The sequence below is a fragment of the Cydia pomonella genome, unplaced genomic scaffold (genome assembly GCF_033807575.1).
Source record: "Cydia pomonella isolate Wapato2018A unplaced genomic scaffold, ilCydPomo1 PGA_scaffold_186, whole genome shotgun sequence".
Taxonomy (NCBI): domain Eukaryota; kingdom Metazoa; phylum Arthropoda; class Insecta; order Lepidoptera; family Tortricidae; genus Cydia; species Cydia pomonella.
In genome coordinates this window covers 565960-577829 of record NW_026907827.1, presented here as the reverse complement: position 1 = coordinate 577829, position 11870 = coordinate 565960, and the positions used below count along the sequence as shown (strand labels likewise).

General features: G+C 39.5%; 1 protein-coding gene across 1 annotated transcript; it reads right to left on the bottom strand.

Moving 5' to 3' along the window:
• Positions 1-10054: 10054 nt before the first annotated feature.
• Positions 10055-11588, bottom strand: LOC133533633 (sterile alpha motif domain-containing protein 5-like). The gene has a single exon (XM_061872650.1). It carries the CDS (start codon positions 11232-11234, stop codon positions 10743-10745), a length of 492 nt encoding a protein of 163 aa, XP_061728634.1. The 5' UTR covers positions 11235-11588; the 3' UTR covers positions 10055-10742.
• Between the last annotated feature and the right edge of the window lie 282 nt (positions 11589-11870).

The window sequence follows — 11870 nt, the reverse complement described above, 5'->3', positions numbered from 1 at the left end:
CGAGTTCTTTACGATACACATGGGGGAGAGGGTCTGATGGTGGAATGGGAAGGTATCGATGGAACTCATCGATAACTACTAGTAATGCTATCGAATTTGGGCTCATTTTAAATATGTTGACGAGTTCTTTACGATACACATGGTGGCGAGGGTCTGATGGTGGAATCGGAAGGTGTCAGTGGAACTCATCGATAACTACTAGTAATGCTATCGAGTTTGGGCTCATTTTAAAGGTCTTGACGAGTTCTTTACGATACACATGGTCGCCATCTTGGATTCCAAAATAGTCATGATTTTCGAAATCCGCACTCCGTAAAACCTATACAACGACATCCATGACTAATTTTCTGACATATTTCATGGTCGGCAGCATGAAATCCAAAATGATCATTGTCATAAAAGTCGTAATGGATGGAGTCCAAGATGGTGACCATGTCATAAAAATCGTCATGGATGTCGTTTTATAGGTTTTAGGGAGTGCGGATTTCTAAAATCATGACTATTTTGGAATCCAAGATGGCGGCCATGCAATTTTTCATAAAAGTCGTCATGGATGTCGTTTTATACGTTTTAGGGAGTGCGGATTTCGAAAATGATGATCATTTTGGAGTCCAAGATGGCGGCCATGCAATTTGTCATAAAAGTCTTCATGGATGTCGTTTTATAGGTTTTAGGGAGTGCGGATTTCGAAAATGATGACCATTTTGGAGTCCAAGATGGCGGCCATGCAATTTGTCATAAAAGTCTTCATGGATGTCATTTTATAGGTTTTAGGGAGTGCGGATTTCGAAAATCATGACTATTTTGGAATCCAAGATGGCGCCCATGCAATTTGTCATAAAAGTCGTCATGGATGTCGTTTTATACGTTTTAGGGAGTGCAGATTTCGAAAATGATGACTATTTTGGAATCCAAGATGGCGGCCATGCAATTTGTCATAAAAGTCTTCATGGATGTCGTTTTATGGGTTTTAGGGAGTGCGGATTTCGAAAGTCATGACTATTTTGGAATCCAAGATGGCGGCCATGCGATTTGTCATAAAAGTCGTCATGGAAGTCGTTTTATTCGTTTTAGGGAGTGCAGATTTCGAAAAAGATGACCATTTTGGAGTCCAAGATGGTGACCATGTACAATGTCATAAAAATCGTCATGGATGTCGTTATATAGGTTTTAGGGAGTGCAGATTTCGAAAAAGATGACCATTTTGGAGTCCAAGATGGTGACCATGTACAATGTCATAAAAATCGTCATGGATGTCGTTAATTCGTTATATAGGTTTTAGGGAGTGCAGATTTCGAAAATCATGACTATTTTGGAATCCAAGATGGCGGCCATGCTTTTTGTCATAAAAGTCGTCATGGATGGAGTCCAAGATGGTGACCATGTACTATGTCATAAAAATCGTCATGGATGTCGTTTTATAGGTTTTAGGGAGTGCGGATTTCGAAAATGATGACCATTTTGAAATCAAAGATGGCGGCCACACATATTGTCATAAAAGTCATCTTGGTAGTCGTTTTTTAGGTTTTAGGGAGTGCGGATTTCGAAAATCATGACTATTTTGGAATCCAAGATGGCGGCCATGCTTTTTGTCATAAAAGTCGTCATGGATATCGTTTTATAGGTTTTAGGGAGTGCGGATTTGGAAAATGATGACTATTTTGGAATCCAAGATGACGGCCACGTACTATTTAATAAAAGTCATCATGGATGTCGTTTTATAGGTTTTAGGGAGTGCGGATTTCGAAAAAGATGATCATTTTGGATTTCATGCTGCCGACCATGAAATATGTCAGAAAATTAGTCATGGATGTCGTTGTATAGGTTTTACGGAGTGCGGATTTCGAAAATCATGACTATTTTGGAATCCAAGATGGCGACCATGTGTATCGTAAAGAACTCGTCAAGACCTTTAAAATGAGCCCAAACTCGATAGCATTACTAGTAGTTATCGATGAGTTCCACTGACACCTTCCGATTCCACCATCAGACCCTCGCCACCATGTGTATCGTAAAGAACTCGTCAACATATTTAAAATGAGCCCAAATTCGATAGCATTACTAGTAGTTATCGATGAGTTCCATCGATACCTTCCCATTCCACCATCAGACCCTCTCCCCCATGTGTATCGTAAAGAACTCGTCAAGACCTTTAAAATGAGCCTAAACTCGATAGCATTATGGGAAGTCATCGATGAGTTCCGCTGACACCTTCCGATTCCACCATCAGACCTTCGTCACCATGTGTATCGTAAAGAACTCTTCAAGACATTTAAAATGAGCCCTAACTCGATAACATTACTAGTAGTTATCGATGAGTTCCATCAACACCTTCGGATTCCACCATCAGACCCTCGCCAACATGTGTATCGTAAAAAACTCGTGAAGACCTTTAAAATGACCCCAAACTCGATAGCATTACTAGTAGTTATCGATGAGTTCCATCAACACCTTCTGATTCCACCATCAGACCCTCGCCACCATGTCTATCGTAAAGAACTCGTCAAGACATTTAAAATGAGCCCAAATTCGATAGCATTACTAGTAGGTATCGATGAGTTCCATCGATACCTTCCCATACCACCATCAGACCCTCGCCACCATGTGTATCGTAAAGAACTCGTCAAGACCTTTAAAATGAGCCCAAACTCGATAGCATTACTAGTAGTTATCGATGAGTTGCACTGACACCTTCCGATTCCACCATCAGACCCTTGCCACCATGTGTATCGTAAAGAACTCGTCAACACCTTTAAAATGAGCCCAAACTCGATAGCATTACTAGTAGTTATCGATGAGTTCCACTGGCACCTTCCGATTCCACCATCAGACCCTCGCCACCATGTGTATCGTAAAGAACTCGTCAACATATTTAAAATGAGCCCAAACTCGATAGCATTACTAGTAGTTATCGATGAGTTCCATCGATACCTTCCCATTCCACCATCAGACCCTCTCCCCCATGTGTATCGTAAAGAACTCGTCAAGACCTTTAAAATGAGCCCTAACTCGATAGCATTACTAGTAGTTATCGATGAGTTCCATCGACACCTTCCGATTCCACCATCAGACCCTCTCCACCATGTGTATCGTAAAGAACTCGTCAAGACCTTTAAAATGAGCCCTAACTCGATAAAATTATTAGAAGCCATTGATGAGTTCCACTGACACAGGAGATGTGCACAGACAGCTAACGATAAAGAAAGTGACAATAATAGGAGTAATAGGTACTAAACAAAAATATACCAAAATCAATGCAACGCCTTACCATATTAGGTAATTTGCCTTAAACCTTAGCATGTGTTTTGAAATCTACGTTGTGCGCTACTTGACTTAACGTACACTTTTGTTTGAATTAGCAATATTAGGTCGGCAAATTACAAAGCCTTTGACAAATACCGACTGCCGCCGCGCCGCGCCGCGCACTCGCACGTGCACGTAGGGAATGGAACCGCCGTGTTTCGCGTCGGGCGCTACGTTAATAGACCATATGCAGTTTACGTAAAAGCTAAAACAGCTTGTTCGTATTTAATCAGCGCTTGAAGCGATAACCCTTTCCCGGGTTTTTAATATCGGTAAGCGCTAACCTGAATTAATTCAAATAAAAGGATTAGCTTCTTAACCGGTAAGCCAATCAAAAGCTTACCGAAATGAAGCGGTTTTTGGAACACAGCTTTACAATAACCCGGGTTTTTGAACGGGTTAGGGTAAGCGGGTCCGGTCCCTGGAAATAACTACAGGTAAAGTTTGGTGAGAAGAACAACCTGATGAAGGTTTTAAAAATCATGCCGCTTTTGTACTTGATTCCTAAAATAAGACAAAGGTGTGACGTATAGGTACTAAAAGTCGATGTCATTGCCAAATCCAAAGGACTGAGCTGTGATCACGCTTTCACCATCCCCTACATATTGCACAGGGAATTTTCTAATAAATCCCGCAGTCGCATAAATCTAAGGTCACGTTCACGACTGATACAGATCGATCTCCCACACATTGCCGTAACCGATCATTTGCGAGCCCATTATGATCCATTACTTCCTCTGTTGCTAATTTTATCATTTTATTCAAGTGACGCTATTTTCTCGACACTTCTGATAAAACTTAGAAGCCGATATTTGGCATGATAAAGTTTGATAATCACAGTTTTCCACAGGTTATTAAGGTAGCTGCAATTCGTGTCACGCCCCCGACAAAGTAGACCTTTTTGAAGAATCTTTTTGTAGATATTACCTATTTCCTACTTAAAGGTCGTCTGGAAGAGACCGCTTCTAGAGATAAGATTGTCTTTTGTCGACGGTTGTTTCTTTGTAACTTTTTTATGAAACATAATAAAAAACACGCGTTTTTTTTTTAACTACCTGTGAAAGTAATTGTTCTTCGACTAATGTAAGTTTATTACTTAGCGATAATGTGCGATATCGCCATTCAGTCAATTTTAAGAGTCACACAAACCCGCCGCTCCCATACAATCAAAGATACGCATTTATTTTAAAACGACGGGCTTAAATTACATGAACATTTATGTAACGTATGCGGTAATAGTTTTCGTTGCGTTGCAAAAATTGTTATAATTATACAAAGAAAATGGAGCGGTCTGACCTAGTGGGTAGTGACCCTGGCTATGAAGCCGATGGTACTGGGTTCGAATCCCGGTAAGAGCATTTTAATTGTGTGATGAACACAGATATTTGTTTCTAAGTCATGGGTGTTTTCTATGTATACAGGTATGTATTTTATTACAGTACATATGGTGCTACTTTCACGCACTTTAAAGTATAATAAAGTATGTACTGTAAAATATTGTACGATACATGTGCGAATAGGCAATTCGCATTTCGTGTCGATTTAAAATTTATCCCCACTCGTTTCGAATTTCCTGTATTTCGCACTTGTATCGTAATGTACTATATCTATATATATCGTCGCCTAGTACACATAGTACGATTTGTGTAAGATAGTCCCCAATTTTTTTTTAGAGTGTGTACAAGTCTTTGACTCGTGCAAATTTCTTCGAATTACATTACAATTTCTACTAACGAAACCTAGTACCAGACATACCCAGATAGATCAGTTGAATGAAGAGCGTGACTTCGAATGTAGGTATGGCAGCGGCTTCGAATGTATGGCGGTGCCTCTTAAATGTGATTGTGAAACGTGTCATGCGCTGACAGCTCATAGTTAGCAGCGGTTAGCCAACTAATTATCAGATTAACGTCCAATCAGCCTAATAAATACGCCGTAATAAAAATTCCCGTTATATCAGATACTGACAGACAACCACAGACTACATAGACACCGCATTGTGAAGAGTTTACAAAGAGCACGAAATCACGTCCCATAGGTGCAATTTTACTTGTGGAATGCTATGATTCGAGCTCAAATGAGTTATATTCTACACCGTTTTAAACTATGATAGCCCTGGTACACCCCTAAAGCTTAATTTTTGTAAACATTTTTAATTTACATGAGTACTGGTCGGAATGTGTGCGCAACTGAAATTAAGCGTTCCTATATTTACTAAATTAATAAGGGAGCGCTTATGTATGGTGACCTCGATTGTTTTGTGTACTACTTCTAGTTAAGGTGGTCTGTGCAGATAAATATTGTGTATTATTTTTTTTCTCAGACCGTGGGGACCTTATACATCTCCAAACTTAATGTATTAACCGTGGAGACTATACGTCTCTGTCATACCGTATAATATATTTGACTTGGTACATACTAGTTATGTATTCTGTAGCATTAGTTTATGAGACTGCTAGTTTAACAGTCCAGACGCGGTTTATTTATTTAGTATACATTTTATTTTAACACTTGGAGAGACTTTACACCTCCAAATGTTATTAGTATTAGTACTCTGACATTGGGGACCTTTTACATCTCCAGATTTAATGTGTTTTTAACCATAAAGACTATACATCTCTATTGTATTGTAGTAATTATTTATTTTAAGATTATTATAATGTAATGTTTACCCAGGTATTGGCTGTTGTATTTATAAATGTTGTTATGTATTTTTCATGTCACTATATGATGTTAGTATAAATGTTGTATTGACTTGTAAAAGAGCCTTTGAGGCCTACTTGCAGAAAATTTTTTTTGAATTTTGAATTTTTTAATTTTGAACACATGGCCTGATTATTGAAGATAATAGAACTTTGAAAGATTGTACAAATGTTAAAGACTTTAGGCTAGCATGCCACGAATATTCGGCAACTATTCGATATTCGGCCACTTTTCCGAATATTGGGTATTCGGCCGAATGTTGCTTACCAAAAATTAAACTATAAAAATAACCGCAAACCACTTTACACAATATTAAAAAACGTATTCTTGGGAAGTTGTTAAATACGAAGAGCCTTTATGTGCATTTTTTGTATTATAAATAATTTTATTTATATCATGGCTTAGATTTGATTGACTCTAAGTACATTCATTTGCTCTGAGCAGCAAAAATTAAATCTTAGCAAACGTCAATACTTTGTTCGCGATCAAATGTCTCAAAATGTCGGAATGTTTCGGCCGAGAGAGGGGCGATATACTCGTATTCGATATTCGGCCAAAACCACTAATCGTGTCTCTATTTTAGAGCTCCACCAAAAACAGAGCGAAATATGACAATCGGGAATTACGTTATCTGCCTCTCTTCTATCACTCTTGCATATTCGAACGATAGAGGCAGGTGACGAAATTTAGATTTTTGTGTTTCCCGGTAAGCGAGATCCAGACGGAGGAAAGGATGGGGTTGAAATTTTCAAACGATTGCGCGAATTCGGGGTCGGATGTTAGTTACTAATACAGCACAATAGAATACGTCAGTGACAACTCTACAAGTAACATATATTATGTTATATGGTTCATTCTCAAATTATATGACTGCGGTCAGACTCAACTCCGTGAAACTTTTCATGCATTTTTGGTTTGACGGAGTGTAGACGCAGGCACAAATCTGAAGAATGACCCAGATACCGGCAGACAACAAGCTTAAGCTTGTTGTCTGTCAAGGTCCTATCTTCAAAGGTTTAAACCTTTGAAGATAGGACCTTGACCATTTTCTTCAAATGTTGTAGGGCTCCACTAAGAAACGATTTTTTTAAATTCAACCTTCAAAAAAAGGTGGAGTTCCAAATGGCCCAAGACTGTCTAGATGCCCTAGGTATCGCTGAAGAAACGAAGTGCAAAAAGACTTTAGCGAACTCGGCGGACGTGGATAGAAATGGTTTTGGACAGAGAAGCACGGCGGTCTTTGGTGTCGGAGGAAAAGATCCACTTCAGGTCGCTGCGCCACAGCAGTAAGTAACTAACCTTCAAGGGGTTAAAAAATTGTATTGTTTTTTTTATGGCTTCCGCGGGTATTCTCATGCGGAGACTAACGGCCCGATTCGAACTTCAAGATACGTCAAAAATTTGGTAAACATACGATATCGATTAGTTATTACAGGGTCAAACGTGACGTTTTTGTTTGAAGAAACGCCACTTTTGACACTGACATATCTAGCATTAGTATATTAGCAATAAGACTGCACAATAAAAGGCGTCAGTCTGAGCTCCACACGTAACATATACGCTATAAGCGGCGTCAGGGCGTGCCCTCAGCGTAATATTCCGCCCTCTTAATCACTACCCAGCCGAATAATTAATAACACCTCAATTAAAATATCAACTCAACACTTCCGCCCATAACAGGCTCCCCCGGTAATCGGAATTACTTACTATGCGTAATGTGGATATTTTTAACAGAACTGACGAATGATTTTCAAGTGTACGTGTTTTTACGGTACACGTATTAGTTTTTAGGGTTCCGTAGTCAACTAGGAACCCTTATAGTTTCGCCATGTCCGTCTGTCTGTCTGTCTGTCCGAGGCTTTGCTCCGTGGTCGTTAGTGCTAGAAAGCTGAAATTTGGCATGAATGTATAAATCAATAAAGCCGACAAAGTCGTACAATAAAATCTAAAAATTTAATTTTTTTTTGGGTACCTCCCCTACACGTAAAGTGGGGGTGATTTTTTTTTTTTTCGCTTCAACCCTAGAGTGTGGGGTATCGTTGGAAAGGTCTTTTAAAACTAATAGGGGTTTTCTAGAAACATTTTTTGATAAAGTTAATATATTCGGAGATAATCGCTCCGAAAGAAAAAATAAATGTGTCCCCCCCCCCCTCTAACTTTTGAACCATAGGTACAAAAAATATGAAAAAAATCGTGGAAGTAGATCTTAAGAAAGACATTAAAACTATAGCGGACATGATCAGTTTAGCTGTTTTAGAGTTATCGCAAAAAGTTTTTCCTACATAATAAAAAAAATCAAATTTGCCTAATTGTTTAACTCGGGTGAAAGGTACCGTTTCATCCTTGGTTAACAATTTACTATACTTTAAGCTCCAGTTTAGCTTATTGTGACGAAAGAGTAACTACGGAACCCTACACTGAGCGTGGCCTGACATGCTCTTGGCCGGTTTTTATTTCCAGACTTTAATGTTCATTAAAAAATCGATCAGATGTATTTTAAATACGTAGACAGATAGAAAGTAGAATAGTGTAGACATTGGTTAAAAAATCAACCCGTATCTTGAGACGCCAAAAAAAGTTGTATTTAAAAAGCGACTAACAAGTAGGTATATAATTTGATAGACGGTCACATTATATTCTTATTTGAATAAATTTATCAAGTCAACTGCTTTATTCATAGGGACGTTAGTTAGAAAGTTAGATAAATATTTTTGAGTGCTGTATGCCTACGCCTCCGTCTGTCTTTACTATAAGTACCTTAAAAACGGAAATATCCGTACCCTGTGTTTCTAATATTATCCTTTTTAGGGTTTCGTAGGCACCAAGAAACCCTTATAGTTTCACCATGTCCGTCTGTCCGTCCGTCCTCGGCTTTGCTCCATCCATGATCGTTAGTGCTAGAAAGCTGCAATTTAGCATGGACACATGAATCATGCATTGCGAGAGAACGGTAAAATAAAAAGTATAATTTTTTTTTTGTGTACCTCCGATACAAAACGTTTTTATTTTGCTTTGACCTAATATATTTATCGTTGGGATATCGTTGGATAGTTCTTTGAAAACGAATACGGGTCTCCAAGAACTATTTTTTGATAAAGTTAATAATTTCGGAAATAATCACTTGTTGGAAGTTGCCCCCCCCCCCCCCCCCCCCTTAACTTTTAAACCCTGGGTCCAAAAATATGAAAAAAATGGTGAAACAAAAGCTTAATATTTTTAATGAAAACTATAGCGAACATGATCGGTCCAATCGTTTTAGACATATTGCAAAAAATCTTCTCTTCTGAGTAAAAAGACGAAAGCGCTGCAATGGTACTCCATTATGCTTGTAAGTAGTGTACATGATAATATGTAGGTACTTAATATTAGCCCCCGTTTGACTTATTTTGACAGAATGGTAACTGCGAAACCCTACACTGAGCATGGCCCAACATGCTCTTGGTCGATTATTTATATATATTTACATTGACTCAAAGAATTCAAAGATCGCATACTTACCTACTTCAACCTTTCTCCATTTAAATAGGTACATAAAGAAACCGGACGTAGGCATAAAAGGGTGTTTCGTAAAGGGAAACTTATTTCTTGACAGGTGCCAATGGCAATGAGAAAAATGTTCTACACCTTAGAGGTACCTTATTCGCATCGATATAAATGGTAGATAGGAAATGTTCCTGAACTTCACACTTTTTAAGCGAAAAATGAATGTTGATAAAATAAAAAGTCCCCGTTCGACTTCGCATAAAATGTTGAATGAGAGAAGTTCCGTGTTTGTGATATCCCATACCTGTAGCTCCTGAGTTTTACTTGCCTACTCTTTTGCTTTGGCACAATTTTTCTTCGTAATGGTTTCATTTTATTTGTGTTCCGTACCAAAAAGATACAGAAGGAACCCTTATGGTGCGACGGTCCATCTCTAATATTGCTAAATATCTCGAGAACTATTTAAGCTATCGATTTCAAATTTGGAGTACCTATTTATGAAGAACGCTTATCCAGACACGTTGAAAGTATTTATTTTTACTACATTGGTACATGTTGATAAATACGAACTTCTTCAATGATATGTCAGAACAGCTTTGAAACATTCGCAACTTTATTGTCAAAGTTACGCGAATTTTATCCGCCTAAGCAAAAAAATACAATTGTTTGATATTACACAGATTTTATAAGAATCCTGCTTGAAACCGAATAATAAGTCTTGTTAGAACCTAACACAAAATCTTAATAAAATGCTAAGTACGGAAAATACCTGTACCTATCATGTAGGTATATTTTGGACACGACGCGACTTAAAGATTGATTAACTTTCCAATTAAGTCTTCAGTGGAACGTAAACGACTACTAATTTGCATCTCAGTTTATTCCGAACCGAGATCTTCATTTTGCGAGAACAAGTCGTTCTGCTAATTAACGCCTCAAGGAGCTAAAACAGGTTGTGCGATTTATCGTAAAACCCAATTTAGAGCCGGGAGGCACGCGATTACAATCTTCTCACGACAGGAAGGCGCGCAAACTCCTCCATCTCCAGGGAAATCACGCACGCAACAAACTTTATGGCAACACGTCCCGAGAAGCGATCCGCCCGCGGCGGCGAAGACGGCCCGTACCACACACAGACTTATACAAAAGAAATAGCACGCTGGCAGTGCCTCTACACGGCCTCGTTCGATATAAAAACACTCACTAGGACTACACACGTGTGATCTTAAATCATTTTTTAAATAATTCCACTTTCACAGAACGCGAGAAGCACTGCCGCATCTACAGACACTGACCGTGGTTGAGTACGGCTGCAGGCTCAGGCGGATCCCATCCTGCGCCAGCCGCTCTCGCAGCAAACGCTTCAGCTGAATCCGAGGAATTTTCACCAGCTCAGCCTTTCCTTCCTCGTACTCGTCCGCATACTTCGCCGGCTCTACTACAGCTGTGGCCTGCTCCTTCCTGTTCTCCTCCTCACATCTGCAGGAATCCCGAGCGGCAGCCGCCTCCTCCAACGTGAAGTAAACAGCCGCTGCACCTTCCTCTCTCAAAGTTCTGACGGAGTGCAGCAAGCGTGCACGATGGGTCGGATTTAGGACGCCGATGGCGTCCAGGTCGGGTTCTCCGACCTGCTTGCATATTTCTAAGTCATCATAACCATTGTCTATAAAACTTTCCGCGTACTGGCCCAAGTGGAGCGATCGCAACCACTCGATCACGATGTTGCCGCTCGTGGACGAGGCCATCGCATCAGGGCACGAGTCGCATCGGGGCGTGCTCGCGTCGCGGCGGTCGGCGAGAAACTGACGGCCACGCTTCCCTTCCCCCTTTCCCTTCGAGCCGCGGTCGCCGCCCCTATAGTCCTTCGTACTTTTGCTTTTTTGACATTTTGTAGCATAATCGTTCCATTCCGAGGAATCCGAGGTGCGTCGTTCCACGTGACACTATCCGTGTTTACATTTTTTCCATTCAAACGCATACAATTAGATTTAATTTGACATCAATTTGTAGAGCTCGAAATTGGTATTTATATTACATGATATTAATCACGTAAGCATATTAAATTCTTGTACGTATGTGACAAAAAAATGAATTAAAGTCAAAATAACTCTAACAGTGGGAGGTGGCCGGAGGAGTGATTTATTTGTAGTTTTATTCAAATAATAATACCCGAGGCGCCTCTAATATATTACTATGAACTCTTTTGATTAGGTAGTGTATTTATAAACGCCAATTAAAGAGGTAATTAATCGTTTTTTAAGTCTCGGTTACCAATTTCCTGTGGTTCGTAGCTAAACTTTCTAAAGGTGACGAGGATGTAACTAAGGGCTATAAATTATTATGTAGGTTAGTGGAGTGTAGGGGTATAGTGTTGGTTTAGA